This window comes from Diadema setosum, chromosome 5, assembly GCF_964275005.1.
Source record: "Diadema setosum chromosome 5, eeDiaSeto1, whole genome shotgun sequence".
In the NCBI taxonomy this organism is placed as follows: domain Eukaryota; kingdom Metazoa; phylum Echinodermata; class Echinoidea; order Diadematoida; family Diadematidae; genus Diadema; species Diadema setosum.
The window spans coordinates 8115830-8134171 of record NC_092689.1 but is presented as its reverse complement, the minus strand read 5'-3'; the positions used below and the strand labels follow the sequence as shown (position 1 = coordinate 8134171).

The following is an 18342-nucleotide window of genomic DNA, read 5'->3' as shown; positions in this document are numbered from 1 at the left end:
TAATATCCTTAAAATCTTTTTTACAGTTCAGTATTGCATGGTCATAGATGCAACTACTCCAGTTAGCTATAGGCCTACATGTACGGTGTTCTAACATTATTGTAAACTTCTTGTAACATGATTGCATGGGCAAAACAACAAAAAATGGAGAGCCAAGTTAAATATCAAAAGAAAACATTTAAATGCACATGCACACACTTCTATTCATTCAAACTCAAGTTTATTTATAATCAGCTGTCACATGCTCAAATCAGAGTATTCTGGACAATTCAAGTCTGAAACAGTACACTCATATCACTTCCTGTGAACTACACACTCTACATCACAAATGTGAATACAAAGTTTAGGGCAATACAGGATTGTACTTTGTGAAAACCCATCAAGGTGATTGTGGCAGTCAAAGGAATCTTAAAATGGCACGTGAATCAGACCAATGTGAGCTTCCACGTAGACATATCATAATCTGAGTGTATGTGTAATCTATGTGCATGTTTATAATGCATTAATTTCCATAATATGTGCATGTATGTTTATACATATTGCTTTTGTTTTTATTGTGTACATAATGTACTTTTGATTAATTTTGTGTCGAATAAAATTGAATTGACTTGAATTGAATTATAATGCAGAATTCAAGTCACAGCTCTTCATAAAACATTCTCTGCAGAGCTTTAAACAGTTGGGCTCAATGTAATTTTAGTCAAAGAAAATATGTTTCTAAGCTAATCACAGTACTGAAGGAGGTTCTAAATTCAAAATTTGGCAGATGGCAATCTTGTAAGCTTGCAAGGAGGCCAACCTCCTAGTCCCCCATACAAAACAAAAACATAACTCTGCACCAAATTATTAAGGCATGTCGTCAGCCGAGTACGAGAAGGGCACTATCGCATTGTCAAATTTGAGCATAAACAAAAACAAAACAATCAATTTTCATGAAATTAGCAGTTAATTTAATCAAAAGTGATAGATTTTAAGCATTTTTTTCAAATATACAGTAAAATAGCACTGTTGGAGTTTTAATATTCAACATTTTACTGAAATGAACCATAATTTATGTGTAACATGAGAGATGCAGATTCACTCTAACTGGTCAATGTATAGAACAGAAAAAATTATTCTTCTTTCTTTGTTATGAAATGTCCAGCCCTACATCATAAAACATATTACAGGTGTATAGTAAAATATACAGTACATTGTGTACGCCTACTTGGCTTCATGTGGTGTGGTTTGCACAGGCCAATATCGGCCATTGCTTAAGTGGGAGCACCGCTTAAATGGGAGAAAAACTTGTCTCCCGACCCCTTGCGATTAAGCAGTGAGCACTGTACACAGTATCCATGGTTTATGCAGTTCAGTGACAGGAGGAAGGGCAAATTACATTTGATTCTAGATACAGGTAACAGCCAATCATAGTCACCTTGAATAGGCTTTTGTAGGAATAAACATGATCTCCCTTGTGGCAAGATTTGATCCATGAAAAGAGCCTAAAGGATAACTTAATATCTCCCACCATGTGATGTATCATAATGCTGATAATCGGACAATTTACTTTCACTCCAATTTGGAAGGCAAATCCCATGTAGCCCAGCAAGCACATTGACCCCCTACCAAAAAAAAACAAAACAAAAATATCTTCAGTCTATCATCTCAATTATTCGTTACGCTGAAAACATGAAGTTCTTTGTCGTCTGAGCTTATGACCTTATGACAATCATAATCCTTAAAAAAAAAAAAAAAAAAAAACTCACACATACACACACATGCACATTTTCAGATTTGTACAAGGCCATATGCTACCAGGGCTGACATAGGAGTAAGAAAAATACTGACAGCGGAATTTTTTAAAGTTGTGTTACGTATGTAGTTGTGTTGTTGCCCTGCTGGTGTTTGAACGATACACTTCAGTATGTTTGATGCAAAATTTCTGGTATTTTTATAACTTCACCAAGGCCTTGCCTGCACACGCATGTCATAAGAAGTTTCTTTACAACCGAAGAGGAATCTATGTAAACTTCTACCAGTAATTATTTTTTTTTTTCATTGCAATGCTAGGGTTCTAGTTTAAGTACATGTTTATCTCATATGAACCTTTGGTGGCCTTAGTGATGTACAGAGCTACATTGGATGCAAATAAAAGTAAAGTATCTTTCATAAATATCTCAAACTAAGAAAACAAGCTAATCTTCAATTCAACAAAATACCACTATGTCACGCTGACAATACCAGTACTGTCTATTGTAATTTTCAATCTTCTATCTAGTACCATATTGCCTTAAATATGACTTTTTTAAATTAAATTCCTTCAACATCTGAGGCTGGAGACAAACAAACAGGCCTCCATTTGTAGCTGAGTGTTTTTCATGGGGTCCAACCATCACATGGATCACTTTCATTCAAGGGGCCATCAGTGTTTCTCGGTTCTCAAGAAAACATACAACAGGCTAAATATTAATCTGGACACCATTTCATAAAGCTCTGACAAACAATAGTGAGATGCAACAACTGCATTCCATGGCAGCAACTATGTTTGCAACAAATCAGGGTCCTGTTTCATAAAACTTGTTTATCAGTAACAACTGCCACATTTCTATGACAAATTTGCTCTCAGCCAATCAGATGTAAGGATTTCAGTAGCTTATAACAACTGTCATAACTTGTTATTTATTACAAGTTTTATGAAACAGGGCCCAGGCATGACACTTTGAGTCATTACAATGGTGACTGTAATTACTACAGTGCACTCCCGTTATAATGAACACTGTCCTAACAAAATTCCACTTACAATGAAGCAAAAAATTGCTCTACTGTAAAAGTGGATATTTTCACTTAATTTTTTGCGCTAGGCAGGGTAAGATAAATTTTGCATGTTATTAATTCTGCAGAATAAAGACATTAGTTATTGGAACAAATGGCAAACAAAAATATTCTCGTGCTTTTATTTTTGCGCTAGCTTCTGGTGGCATGAAATGCACAAAAATTTTGATACTGCGAATATTTCCACTTTTACAGTAAAATGTATATCTTTTATTGTTTATTTGTTTGCTTATAACAAAATTTCAATATAATGGAAGATAATACTGCCACTCCGAGGACTGCATTATGACAGAAGTCAATTGCACAACTTTCAATCATTGAACACCTCTTTGTGAAAATTGGCTCCTGATTCGCAATTTATGGCCGAGCAATCCTCAGTTGTGATTCATTAACTGGCTGAGCCTTAGAAACTTATGTCCATAACATCAGCTGTTCATAACATTAGCATGCATAGAGTAAACAACAAAATCGTCCACTCTTTGCTGAGCTGAGGACTGGCGATACATCGCTGCGAGTAGTATTCTGAACTCTATTCTAGTGTCTGGCAATGTCCAAAGTAGCAGCAGATTGAACCCGCAACCTTCTGCATCAAGGGACCATGCTCGTGGCACACTCATTCTGGTTCCTCCGCATCTCACCCCTTCACCTCACTGTCTGGTTGGCTCTGAAAACATTAGAAAGCAAAAAACAGATATATCAGTGACAATCTGGTGACTGCATGTATGTTGCAACTGCTCATACCTTTTTTTTTTTATCTACACATAAAACAATTATTGTGGAGTCAGAGTAGATGCTACAGCTGTGAAGCCCTTCCATCAAAACCACTACTTTACATGTAAAAGCTGTTATTTTTGCATACAGATATTTTCACGAATGAGGAGGTCAGGAACATTTTCGCGAGATGTTGTTTTCGCGATTATGACACCACCGCCATCATACCTGCACTAATGCCTGTCAGATCGAGATATTTTTGCATGTTGTTAAATTAGCAGACCAACAGTGATTCATAAAATTCATGAAAATTAAACCCTCGGGAAAATAACAGCTTATACAGTATGTAATGTAGATAGTGCACGTACCTGTACAAGCCAAAAATGTAATCACAATCAGCAATATATTCCAATTTGTTGAATTAGATTTGGAAGTCATGGAATGAACTTCATCAGCCACACTTTGTCTCTGATGACTGAATGATGGCTCAGTTCTCTTTCAACTCCGCACACTTGCCTTGCAAATGAGATGACAGCGATGATACTGAAGACACATTCCAGTCCGAGGAAGGCGAGTTGGATGGCATTGAGAATGAGCTCTGCCCGCAGGACATACGTCTGCCACAGGATGAGGTACAGGCTGCCAAACATTGTTGCCAGTGACATGGCGAGAGAGACAGCAAGGTGGACGACCTTTTCTGTCAAGTTACCTTTCTTTCCTGTAGGGTGGCATTGCAAAGAAAAACAAAAACAAATACAGACTTGTATGTTTTTAAGGCCAAACACTCTTTTTGCCATTTTGAAGCAACTGGAAATGTGGCAAAGTATCTGCTTTATTTCACAATCAAAGATGACAAATTCATGGGATTAATGATTTGGTAAATGATAAAGAAATGTTTTAGTGAACATACCTAAGTCTATTGAAGTTCAAGAGGATCTTCAGTAATCTTTATAACATCAAATGGAACCTTTAGCTTTTATAATGTATTGAGACAGGACTCTGTATAGTGTCTATAAATTTCTGTGGTTATCTATAACATCCCTTTTTTTTTTTTTTTAGAAATAAAGATAAACATTTTTCTTAATGTTTTACAATCATAAGATTGTTGGGGAAAAAGAGATACATATAGTACCTGTATAATGTACAACCATTATGATTAAAACTTTATCTTTACATTTATCATCTCTTTGGACTAGGTCAATATGTTATCATATATCTGAGGCAACTATAAAATAATATATGAATACTGCATTGTAGAGTGTATTACCTTTTGCCACTTTTATCAGTGTTACCATTCGTGAGGTTTTCTTTTTCAATAATAAATGGTCTTCAATATATCTTCTCATTCTAGCAGGAAACATACAGAAAACGCTTGCATATTACCTAAGAAGAGTCGCACATACTCGATGGCAACCAGGAGGAACAAAAGAACCCACTCTCCAGCCAAGTTTTCTGTTGGGTATGGTAATACTGAACCTGCCACATTAAAAAAAAAAAAGAAGAAAAAAAAAAGATGACAAGGAGATGAAACTTTGCGATCAAAATAAGCTTATACAGCATAAATTGAATATTGAAAGAACATGAATTTTTCCCTTTTTTGTTGTCCTTTCTGTCAACAAAATAAAATGTGATCATCAAAACAAAGTCATATCCAAATGAATTGTAACAAATGTTGTTTATGAAAACATTGATGGACAAAGTCTGATTCTGTTAAAAGATAACAATTGAAAGAGGAGGGGAAAAAATGACACATTGTATTCAGCTACAATCAGAAAAGACAATGTACAACTGTTGATTGGTGAGTTAAATTACATTGCCATTTGTGACTATTATCACTAATGGGTAATGTCTTTGAATGTGTTGCATACAGAAACTGCAAATTATTCCAATTCCCACTATACATGTGAAGCTGCGGTTGTACAACAACCATTGATTGGGCGATCACAGTCAGATGAAAGATAAAATACTGGAATGAAAACAAAAAATGAAATGAAATTACCTTTGTATATGTACATGAGGGCCTCACATATCCAAAGGAATCCAAAGTACCAACCATTCAGGTAGAATAGGATTTGAAGAGGTAGTGAAGACAGCTGGTATTTCAGACTTGGTCAAGGCTGTGTAACCTTCTACCTTCCAACCATCTATCACTAGACTCAAATACACTTTTTTACAGTTTGAATAGAAGGGTAAATTATCTTGCTGAAATGTTTCGAAGGTAGCGCCATAGATATGAGAGTATTGTATGTTTATTGGCAACAGGAAATCATATTGAACACTTTTGATTAGAAAGCTTACCTTGGCTATTGTCGAATTATACACATAAATGACATAATGTACTGTAGTAAAATGTATTCGTAAGGAAATACAGTCGAACTTTTAAGTCGACCACGCATAAGTCGAATAATCACTAAGTTAAAGGTCTTTTCAAGTCTTCTTCTCTTGATATACTATTGATTTTAATCCCTCATAAGTCGAATTTTCTGTACGTCAAAGCTATCTCTTCAGTCCAAACAGATTTGACTTGAGCAACGTTGACTTTATTCACTTCACACCTTTTCCTCCAGCTTTGGACAGCACTCTGGTTTGTTGCAGGGGAAGGTACAAATTATTAATTTTTTTTTTTTTTTTTGTGGTAACCTCATTTTAAAAAGCAGGAATATAGGATGCAGGGGGCTTGGCTGAGATGTTGGTTCACTAAATTGTCACTACAATACTGAGCTGATTGGTGAAGTGAATGAGAATCAATATTGTGCATGTGTGTGTGTGTGTGTGTGCGTGTGTTTGTGTGTTTTTGAAACAAAGTAGATTTAACATTACAATTTATTTCAAAGGATACAACAGCAATCGTCTTTCCTGCAAGGAAAAGAAAAATCATTCAAAATCAAAGTTTAATCAACTCCAAAAAACATACTCTACACAAACATTGGCTATTACCATGTATGCTCTGTGGCTGCTGGGATACATTCACAGGGTCAGGGACAAGGGCGCCGCAAGGGGGCAGGGGTGGCACTTGCCCCCCCCCCCCCCAAACAAAATGTTGGGGGGGGGGGGGGGGCAAAACGAGTTTTTGCCCCCCCCCCCAAAAAAAAAGTGCCCCCTGTAACAAATAATTAATCACTGATTTAAAGACCAAAATGAACAATAAAGGCATATTTCTTGTCTAAATGTTGTAATTTCATAACTGAAAATGCAAAAATTTCCCCCCCTAACGGGGCAAAAATTATAATACACTAACAACATACATTATTGTATCTATACACCAATAGTAACTTATGAGTAGATTTAGTGTATAAATGGTAGCCTCGTGTCCTCGAGTGTGCCCGCTGAAACATACCTTTAGTAAACCTTACATTTTTCATTTTCTTCTTTGCTTTCTAGCAGTATAAGAATATGTTTTATTGTTCGAATGATGCGATCACATTTAAGCTTTTAATGATAGAAGTACATTTCAGATAAATTGCAAAGTGAAAGTGGCTCGCTCGTTCTGCCCGTACTTAAAGTAAAATGAAAAGTTTTCATAAGAAATCACTGCGAAGGACTATGATGATAACAATGTTATCATCATAGTCCTTCGCAGTGATTTCTTTTACTATTCTTTTACTCAGAAATCTAATTCAAAATGCTCTATAAAAGCGACTTTTATAATCTGTTTTTACAAAAAGTCTCTACCATGGGAGGGGGGTATCGCCCTCCCACACCCTCCCCTGCTCGGTCGCTTCGCTCCCTCGACGAGGATCTCACACCATCGCATAATATACCCCCGTATGTTAAGATCATGGTCCTTCCAACTGATTTTTTTCAATATGTTAATTCCCTAGAAATTTGCTTTTAAATGTTCTATAAACGCGACTTTTATACTCTGTTTTTACAAAAAGTCCCTACCATGGGAGGGGGTATCCCCACACCCCACCCCACCCCCCCCCCCCCCCGCTCGCTCGCTTCGCTCCCTCTCCGAGGATCTCGCACCATCACATTATTAATGTACTCCCGTGTGTTATGATCATAGTCCTTCAAAATGATATTTTCAATATGTTAATTCCCTAGAAATTTGCTTTAAATTCTCTATAAACGCGACTTTTATACTCTGTTTTTACAAAAGTCCCTACCGTGGGAGGGGGTGTCCCCCCTCCCACACCCTCCCCCCGCTCGGTCGCTTCGCTCCCTCACCGAGGATGTCACACCATCACATTATTATGTACTCCCGTATGTACATTGTAATAATCATAGTCCTCGCACTGATCATTTTTCACTATGTTTAATTCCTTAGAAATTTGCTTTTAAATGGTCTATAAACGTGACTTTTGTACCCTGTTTTACAAAAGCTCCCTACAGTGTGTGTGTGTGTGTATGTGTGGGGGGGTATCCCCCTTTCCACCTCCCCGCTCACTCGCTTCGCTCCCGCGCCGAGGATCTCACATCGTCACAATGTGCCCCCGCTGAGATTTTGCCCCCCCCAAAAACCAGAAGTGTTCCGGCGCGCTTGGTCATGTAAAATAGCGCTATGTGTGTAAATCCATAGGGGTGCCGCAAACCGGACCCATCCCGACATTTTGGTCACTGACAAAACTGACAAAGGAAATGAATTTTAGAATATTTAACACAGTTACACAAGAATCCTTACCATGCCAGGCCTCTTTTCATAGTAAGATTTTGTAAATTTTATAAAGATACAAACAAGGGATCATGGTGGTTTTGCCTAGCAACAGAACAAAATCTTAAAGGGTGTGTACAGTTCTGGTCGAGGTGTAGATTTAGCTTTTAACATTTTGCGAGATATTCAGAAACCACTCAATGAGATGTAAAGGGGGAATGCAGTGTTAAGGGGAATCAAAAGTTTATTTGATGAAAATCGGTTTTGAAATGGCTGAGATATCCAAAAACAAGGTGAAACAAAGAGATCCTAATAAAGTTGTGGCATGTCGCCTTTTATTATTGGCACTTTTTTGGATATCTCAGCCATTTGAAAACCAATTTTCATCAAATAAACATTGAATCCTTCTTAAAATTACATGCTCTTTCATATTTCATAAGAGGCTTTTCATTATCTCACTTAGGAATGTTCAAAACATGAATCCCTACCTCAACCAGTACTGTACAGTCCCTTTAACGTTTTGATAAGAAAGTCATACTTTTTTAAAAACAGTGTGACACAGACGGTTTAAATTAGAATTATGAAGGCCATCATCCGAGTTATTTCATGATTCTGGTATCAAAAGAAAGCTCTTCGGTTGCTCTTCAAACAAATTTTAAAACAATTTAGAAAAAAAAATACCCTTCTACTTTTGAAGATATGGTTAGATATTCCTAGGGGCGCCGCAAACTGGAACCTTGACCGAAAGATCGGTCTGTATCTGGTCGTCGGGGAAATGTTCCGCAGAGACTGCGTCTGGCTTCACGGATCCCCTCCTTATACGGAGGAGAGCGATAACATCAAAAAAATAAAAGACTCCTCCGGACAGACGGATCTTTCTGTCTAACTGGAACCCTGCAGTAAACTGGTGCCCCGACTCTAACAAAGTCTAGTCTACTTTAGCTACACGCAGCCGCTGTAGAGACAGCGGCTGCACCTCTATTTCTTCGCAGACGTTGTCATTTTTCAGTGTGGTTGTGCGACTCCTTCATGAATATCTTTATTAATCGTGGAAAACTAAAATACAAGGAATTATCGTAATCTATGATAATCATTCAATAATCGGTATGCGATTTTTTGTTTAATTACGTCAAAAACTCACCGAAATCTGTGGCTGAAATCAGGTCTGTAAACGTCCTTATTGCTTCACTCCTCATCTGCGTGTTATTTGAATGGCATTCACTCTCGTATACTACAACGTATAGTAAGGGTACTAGGTCTCGCGCAGGGACCTAAAGATCGCGCATAGCGTAACTGCGTATAGCAAGCGATATTACGCGTAGGACTAAGCGCAAAATTTGCCGATACGCCCATGGAATAAACATACCTGACTTACCGCTCAACATGAGAAGGAAGCAGGTAAGAAATTTTGATTTCCAACAAATTTTCCACTAAATTTCCAATTTTTTTACCTTGTACAAACCTACCTTCCCTTAAAATCTGTTCTAAGGATGTTGCAGCCTAGACGTGTCGTCTCGCTTGTCTCGTTCGTAGTCGATAGAATTCGTAATTTGTTCGATCGATCGTTTACCACGTGACGTCATCATACATAAGAACAATGTATGCTGCCAGCTACGCTGAAATACTGTTAATAAATGTTGTTTTAAGTCAAATTTTAACACAACGATTATAATATTACAAAGGAATAAATATTTCAGTCTATCGAAGTTGAAGTGTGATTTCAATTTGAATTTGCTTGTGATTTCTTGCGCTAACTTGTGATATATTTGTGACAGGGGAGGGCCATAATGATACTGAAGAAAACAAATTAGATGAGAGTGTGACAAATGTGTGACGAAATTTTTTTTTTTTTTTTGAGAGGGTGACGAATGGGTAAGCACACACACAAACACACACACACACACGCAAAATATATGTTCATATTTTACTTTTTTCCATTTTATATTACGTGTATATTATTGGTTAAAGTGATTAGAAATATTGTAAGAAAACTTTATAAATGAAAATCATTAACGATTATGAAAATATCAATGATAAAAATAATGATAATAAGAATGATAAAATGATGATGGTGGTGGAAGTGATAATATAATAATGAAAATGATAATGACGATTATGATGATCGATGATGGTGGTGGTGATAATAGTAATAATAATAATAATAATAATAATAATAATAACAATAATAATAATAATAATAACAACACATATAATAATAATAACAATAATATACACAAGTTAGGTAAAACTGCTGTTGCTTAACAGGGACAAATTTAATATCAAGTGAAAAAATATTCTACGAAAGCCGGAGCACGTTACAGCCGCAGAGGGGCAGACACTTTCACGCATGAAACTACAGAGGGCAGCTGCGCGATCTTTACATACCCCTAGAAATTGAACGCATAAAAAAAAGTCCGACATACAAACGGCGACAGCGCACTACTCCGTCATCGTATCATCAGGAGATTCTGGGAGGTGATTTTTCTGCATTTTCGTGATATTCATTGAGAAATTCAGGTACGATTATGGAATAACTTCTATTATAAGAGCATTTCAAATTTTCGTGCGCGATATCTAGACCCCTCAACCATACAACGTAGGTAGTCGGAGAGCTAGAGGGCGCCTCTCCGACTACCTACGGTGAGTTTTTGACGTAATTAAACAAAAAATCGCATACCGATTATTGAATGATTATCATAGATTACGATAATTCCTTGTATTTTAGTTTTTCATGATTAATAAAGATATTCATGAAGGAGTCGCACAACCACACTGGAAAATGACAACGTCTGCGAAGGAATACAGGGGCAGCCGCGTCGCTTCGCGACAGCGGCTGTGTGTAGTTAAGTCTACTTAAGTAAATTTAGGTCTAACATTAGATCTTAGATTTAGAAACCAAACCTAGGGCTAGGCCTACTGTAATAACATGAATAAATTTACAGTAGGGCCTAGGCCTAAATTTACTTTTGCGATTGCGCGCAATCTGGTTTTGGCATGGGAGGTCAAACCAAACCTTAGTGCGAGTTTTATACTCTAGATTTATATTTTCACCTCAACAAAATAGTGAAACACCAGCCCCCAAAACACACACACAAAAAAAAAAAAAATCACTAAAATTTATTATTATACAGTGTAACGTTACATGTAGACTATCTATTTATTACTATTCAAATTTCACACTCAAAAGCTGACATTTTATATCACATATGGGACTAGCCAGAGGGACTGCGCTACCAATGTAGTATTCAGTGCTTCGCATCGATTGAACACATGAAACAGTGAAAAAGACTGAATCCTAAATAGCCGAGAGCGATTACCTCTTCGAGGTGCAGCACTGGCGGTCGCCGGGGTTGAATTTGTGGCTGGGCCATTTGCCATAATTGCGATGTGTCCTTATCTCAGAGTTGAAGTGAGTGCTTAGAAACAGTCAGTAGCGTCTTCGCTTCAACTATTTTACATGTATTTCTTGTAATTCTATGCAAATTTACGTTACAATTCGCGATCACTGTGGCGCACCTATGTAGTGCAAGCAAAGAGTATAGAAGCGCATTTTTTATGTAAAAAAATATTAATTTGAATAATACAAATTGTTTTTAAAATTCTGGCTATATATATAGCTATTCACTTTTAAATTAGTTTAAATGTTTACTTGTATCATTTGAATGATACAAGTGGGTATTTTATTACTTCGTATTCTTTAGCTAAATTGGCAACCCGGCAAATGGACTAGAATTGAAGTTATCACTCTTTTTGAGAACGTAGAATTTCATTTCTTGGCCAATTTGAAGCACTTTTTTTTTCCGATTGCCCTGACAACTTCGAGTAGAATGTCACGAGATGAAATAAAGCTTGTATATTTGAGCCAATCATTCGTTGATTCAAAGTTACAATTATGAACAATATGAAATGACACAATAATGTATGTTCACATGACAATAAAAATAATGATGGTCATGACCCCGAGACTGAGGTTATAACTGTGGTCCTAGTAACATTTAGTTCTGATAGTTCATAAATTATGATACCGTGTATTGATATGACATCATTATACTCACATACAGATTTAAAGTACTTGCTACACAAACACCAAGGATGTAATGTATTCACTAGCTCTTTTTTTAAAGAAAGAAAATCCTTACTAATTTGAGGCTGGATTCCCTCTGATGAGATTCCCATAGTCTAGAACCATTCTCGATTAGCACTTGTGCTTACTCCTGTTTACAAGATTTTAGCTTAACATATAGTCAAGGTAAATAGGCCTATTATGACTACAGTATATATGCATACTAGAGATTGTACTTAGTACATAAATCTTTGTTTATTGTATTCATATTGTCATAATCGCTTACTTGGCAGGGGCTGATCCAGGAATTCCGTACGTAAAGTGTGGGGGTGCAAACCAATTTGATTTCTGGTGCCACTTCTGTGACAAGTAAAAAAAAAAAAAAGGGGGGGGGGGGCTGGTACGCCCCTGCGATCCGCCACTGCGTGGTCATGCAAATGTACATTATGTATTTGTATTCTTAACATGTATGATCTGTTGTTGATAATAAACTCAAACTCAAACATAACAAACTACTAAAACGATCCCTTTTCGCACTCAATTATTTTTTAATTTTGATATACTCCATTAGACTTATTTGCGATTTGAATTGATTCTGTTTTGCAAAAAGAAAGTAAGCCTAATTTAAACCAAAGAACAGATTGACTATGGTTATAACCTTCATTGACCCCTTACACAACAACACATCACACGGCAGGACGGTAAAACAACAACAACAACAACAACTTTTGAGTGATTACTACTCGTGCATATATGAGCTGATCATGAAAAAAAATAGAAACTACAGTGATAACAAATTCATATGAATCTGTCGAGCCTCTTGGTTGAGCTAAGCTTATGGTGTAGGGCTCTACAGTTAGTATAACTATTATAGGCCTATGCCCTGCATTTTTAACGTCAGAAGTAGGGTCCATTCATTGTTACAGCCAGTAGCTACATAGGTGGTCAGGATAGACCCAAAGGATGGAACTGTGAACAGTAAATTTACGAGTTTGTAGTAGGCTTATCCACTTGGTAAGTGCAATTCTTGCAGTATCTAAATTAAAAACGATATAAAAATATCAATGTTTATTCCTCTTTCTACAGCAAATTATAGGGCCTACTTTCATGTGATCATTTCTTTAATTCTATCGAATGGCAGGGTCGGATGATGCTTTTTTGCAATGAAGAGGGGGTTGATCCAATGGCAATGGGTTAGGACAAACAAAAACAAAAGAAAAAAGTCTTTATATTTTTAGCTGCCATTTCTCTCCTCAAATCAGCCAACAAGCAAAAACAAAAACTAAGACAAATAACTAAAAAACTAAGACAAATAACAAACAGCCCAAGGAAGCTAGGGGCACAAACATAATTATGAATGAATACAAGTAAAAGCAAAATCAAAATAGGGATGCATTATTTGCAATATATTGTGTACTGGGCCTGCAAACGCGTCAACTTTACTTTCTGCAGCAAAATCATTGCAGATTTTTAGATTGGCAACGACTCGTGAGTAAGTGATGATCCTTCCCGATATTTGACCGTTAATTCAGACCACCGTGGTACAACGTGTGCAAGCAGCAAAGAAAATCGAGTCAACGAGTCGTTCGACATGGCGAACCCAGCCCCCCGACCAGCTTTCCAAGATGGTTTTGTGAAACAAGTGAGTAATTCGTTGAAAAAATATTTTGATATTGCTAATATTAATGAAAGCTGGAATATTCTGTGTATATCCTAATAAGCTTTGTAAGAGTGAGTTTTATTGTGCCTTATGCTGCCTCAAAACTTTGACGAAGGAGATCGTGATGAACCTGTTGAGTGTGCGTGGTACGCCTGTGGAGCCTGCCACGCCACGCCACATCCACAGTAAATTTTAAGTTGCGTGCACCATGTGTAAAACTTAAAATTTACGTGTGCTGTTTCTTCCGGCGTGTGTGATGTGAATGAATGCGATGCAGTTCGAAACACCAGACTCAAACGCAAAAGAATGCATTTGTAAATGTCTGACACGTACAGTGATACTATAAAGTCTTCAATTATTGTAGATTGGGCACTGTTTGTCTTTAAATTTACTTTGCCTTTCATCATCATGATCATACATATATGAGATTTAATTGGATAGGCCTCACCACAAGTTACTGTAACGTTAGGTGTAAAGAATGCCCTTTCTCCAGCTTCATCCAGCAGATCAGCAGTGACCAGCATATTATATGGATTGATGCTCGAAGCTCAAGTAATTTTAACAAATGAATTTAAATTTAGTGGTCTAGACTAGTAGAATATCAAAATTAAAATTACATAGAGTAACTACGGCAGTAAGCGGCCTTGCAGCCGTTCGCGGCAGGTACAACATACACGGTAATATACCGCTAAACACAGCACTGCACTGAGTATGCACACTACACATTAGCCCCGGAGACCGCGCCGCTATGCGGCGGGGTCCTGGCGGCTACCCCGCAGTTTCGCTAAAGTGAGAACCACGAACAACTCCCTATTGCCACATACGGCGACTTCACGAGTAAATCACGGGTAAATTTCTATCATAAACACAGTGACAATAAAAAATGAAATACACATTACCCCATTGCCTTGGTTCTTTTCACGAATTTATCTGGAAACTGCAAAATTTTCCACATTTTTTTAGGAGTAAGCGGCCTTCCCTAATGGTAGAGCCGTGCTACCATTTTGAACGTGTATATCCATTAGTAAGCATCTGCGCATGTAGCGAGTAATACGTAGCCTTTTGTCAAGGCCCTCTCGCTGCGTGGTGTAGAGAGCCCAGCCGAGTAAGGTAGCGCGACTCGCTTCGCTCGTCCGTTCGCTCGTCCGTTACAGCGAGAGGGCCTTGCCAAAGGCTAGCATGCAACGTTAGTGAGCATCGGCGAGCTGAAGACAATTCGCCTTATAAGACAACATTTTCTGCATCATAAGCAACGAAATGCATCAAAAAGTCGCCGATTTGAATCATTTAGGTTTAATCGACCCATGTAAGTATTCCTAGTAGTTTTTGTTGAAAAATTAAGGAAATATAGCGCCGCAACGGCACCCGTTTTGTACAACATTAAGATCTGAATGCGAAAACGGCGCAGCCCCAACGCTGCACGTTGGGGCTGGTCGCAGTTAACTACACATATACTAACACACTAGCAATCAACAAAAACCAACCATTAAAATGGGCACGATCTCTGACGAAAGTGAAATTTTCTCACCTAAATGACAACATATCGCATCCAAAACGAAATTTTCGGTACTTCTTAACATAACAGTTAAGAAACAATGGTCCAAGAAACTGGATTTTTTGTCGTTTTCTCGATGTTCATGGATTTTGAAAACATACCCTCACGTAAAATAGAACTTTCGCGAGCCGACGTGGGCCGCCATTTTTTTCGGAAAGTGGATGTTACCATCGAAAAAAAATGAGAAAAACACGAGAAAGACATCAACAACACCGCCAGATTTGCGATCTTGTTTGCGGCCAATGCATGTGCGCCCGCTATTTTCACGTGCTTTCGCAATGGGAATTGGCGCTTACGCAATGTTCGCGAGACATGTGAAGGCGTTCAACTACAGATCGCGGAGCACGCGCGTATTGCATAGGGATTGTACATCGTGCCGCAAGCAGAAATACTACATCGCATATCGCCCTTATCGGCGAAAATTGTGCCGGGTTTTGCCCTGGTAAATCATGAAAACTGCGTCGGTCAATGGTAAATTTCTTTTATGAAAACAGTTGCGTTAATTAACTAGACTCGGAATTTGTCAAGACTGACAAATTAGGTGATCCGATTTTTTTTTTTTTAATCAATGATTCGAGTCCTGATCGCAATAGGCATGACCATATAGGTTTCATCTGTGTTTAGAGACATTGGCCGTGTGATATTTGGATTCTCATTTACAAAAGAGAGTCAGGTCTACCATCTTTGGTACCAAATTCGGTATAAACCAGGGAGGTACCTCCCTGGTATAAACTATAACGAAGATACAGAATGAAGTACATTTGACCATTGACCCAACTTTGCACAGCCAAGATGGCATCTGAGCAAAAAGTGGTTATTTTGTGAAATGATTCTTGTAACATGGTCTTTGCGTGTGCAAAATATTGGAAAGATAGGACATGTATTCACCAAGATACAGGTTGAAACATTTATGACCTTTGACCCTAATTTACATACCCAAGATGGTGTCTGATCAAGTAGTTGTTATTTTATGAAATAATGTACGTGACATAAACTAAACATGTGCAAAATATGGGGGTGATAGGGGCTGTTTTTCTAGAGTTAATGCAAAGAAAGTTGCAGAAAGAAAGAAATATCGAAGAGTAAGTGAGCTAGTGCTCGATAAAGACCGTCATGTCAATTTTCATTTCCAGAAAAATTCCCTCCCATAGAGATAACACGTAAACTGGTTAAATTTGACAAGGTTACATTATATCCATTTTCACGAGGTGAAGACATCATCCGATTAAAATTTTGATGAACAAAACTTAAAGAGTATTAAATTGGCTACAACATACTAAAATCTGGAAGAAATTCACCGAAATGTAAGTGAGCTAGTCGTCGATAAAGACAATCATGTCAATTTTCACATCTAGAAAAATTCCCTCCCATACAGATAACACGTCATAACGAAGATACAGGAAGAAGTACATATGACCTTTGACCCCACTTTGCACAGCCAAGATGGCATCTGAGCAAAAAGTGGTTATTTTGTGAAATGATCCTTGTAACATGGTCTTTACGTGTGCAAAATATGGTAAAGATAGGACATGTATTCACCAAGATACAGGATGAAACATTTATGACCTTTGACCCTAATTTACATACCCAAGATGGTGTCCAATCAAGAAGTTGTTATTTTATGAAATAATGTACGTGACATGAACTAAACATGTGCAAAATATGGGATTGATAACCATTGTTGTTCTTCATCTATTGCACAGAATGTAGTAGAAAGAAAGAAAAATAAAGAAAAAATTATGTTATTTTATAGAAATTTGAAGGAGAAGCATTAAAAAATCAGAAAAAGATAAAGTTAGGAAGGGAGATTAAGACTAAATAAAGAAAAAGAAGAAAAAAGAGTTTGGAAAAAAAAAATAAAAAAATATTGGCAAGGGTGAGGCTCGAACCAGGGACCTTAGGATTGCGAGTCGGATGCGCTATGCAATGACCTATTTCATGCTCCATAGGCCCTGTGTATTAAGCAAAATGACGCTGCATCGAAGCCACGTGCCATTTTCAACCAAGTTTTTCGACATGATGCCGGCCTCGTATGAAAAAATGGAGGGCACACTTACGATAGCCCAAAGTCTCAGCTACAACATACTAAAATCTGGGAAAAATTCACCGAAGCATAAGTGAGCTAATGCTCGAAAAAGATAGTCATGTCAATTTTCACTGCCAGAAAAACTGCTCTCCCATAGAGATAACACGTAAACTGGTCAAATTTGACAAGATTACTTTTAATCCATTTTTACGAGGTGATGCCGCCATCCAATCAAAATGTTGTAATTACATTAATGAAAGAACATTTAATAAGCTACAACATACTGAAATCTGAGTGAAAATTGGCAGAGGATAAGTGAGATACGCCCAAGTAAACTTGAAAATTGATGACGTCATTTTGAAAATTTACTTTTTTTACTTTATTAAGAAATTTGATATCTTTTAATCACTTTTTCAGTATCGCCAACCCATAAACTGACATGTACAACTCATCAGCTTTCAGAATATGTAAAGAAAATGGGGGGTCACCGTCCATCCTGACGAGTAAAATCGGATTTAAAATTGGCGGTTTTTTGGCATTGTTGTACTGTATATCGCCATTGACGCGCGCGCGGAATTTCAACTTTGACAGTCCCGTATGACGTCATATTGAGTCGGATTGACTTGAAACTTGCTAGAAATGTTCCTTGACTTTTCAGACATCCGATAAATGTAAAAAATCGGGAAATTTCTGTTGCATATGAGCTGTACGTGCGTATATGTGCGCGCGCGTACGCGTCCGTCCAATTTTTTCAATTTTTCAAAAAATGCTCCAAATTGTCTGAAACGTGTGCAAAAAAAATTTGACCTCGATTTGAGCATACAAATATTTCAACGCGCACGTACGCGCACGTTTTACGAGAAAATATGAATTTTGAGAATATGAGTAGAATGCGCATAACTTGAAATATATGTGACGT

The 18342-nt window shown here is 37.4% G+C and overlaps 2 protein-coding genes across 2 annotated transcripts in view; one reads left to right on the top strand and one right to left on the bottom strand.

Annotated features, from left to right (window-relative positions):
- Positions 1-204: 204 nt before the first annotated feature.
- Positions 205-11521, bottom strand: LOC140229049 (transmembrane protein 216-like). Its single transcript, XM_072309311.1, has 6 exons — positions 11437-11521; positions 6365-6381; positions 5525-5618; positions 4909-5001; positions 4042-4243; positions 205-3478 (listed from the first exon to the last, which is right to left on the bottom strand). Exons 1-6 carry the CDS (start codon positions 11495-11497, stop codon positions 3457-3459), a joined length of 489 nt encoding a protein of 162 aa, XP_072165412.1. The 5' UTR covers positions 11498-11521; the 3' UTR covers positions 205-3456.
- Positions 11522-13751: 2230 nt separating this feature from the next.
- Positions 13752-18342, top strand: part of LOC140228550 (staphylococcal nuclease domain-containing protein 1-like) — a 28814-nt gene continuing 24223 nt past the window's right edge. The window contains exon 1 of the mRNA XM_072308783.1: positions 13752-13824. Coding sequence (XP_072164884.1) covers positions 13774-13824 — 51 coding nt within the window. The 5' untranslated portion in view covers positions 13752-13773. The remainder of the gene's footprint in view (positions 13825-18342) is intronic.

What these genes read in the sequence shown, in the direction of transcription:
- LOC140229049 (XM_072309311.1), bottom strand. Translation starts at nt 11,497, where the DNA reads ATGGCAAATGGCCCAGCCACAAATTCAACCCCGGCGACCGCCAGTGCT. An exon ending in GTATGTGCGACTCTTCTTAG is followed by an intron (nt 4,244 to 4,908) that starts GTAATATGCAAG and finishes GCCACCCTACAG; the next exon opens with GAAAGAAAGGTAACTTGACA. An exon ending in GCTGTCATCTCATTTGCAAG is followed by an intron (nt 3,479 to 4,041) that starts GCAAGTGTGCGG and finishes TAATGTTTTCAG; the next exon opens with AGCCAACCAGACAGTGAGGT.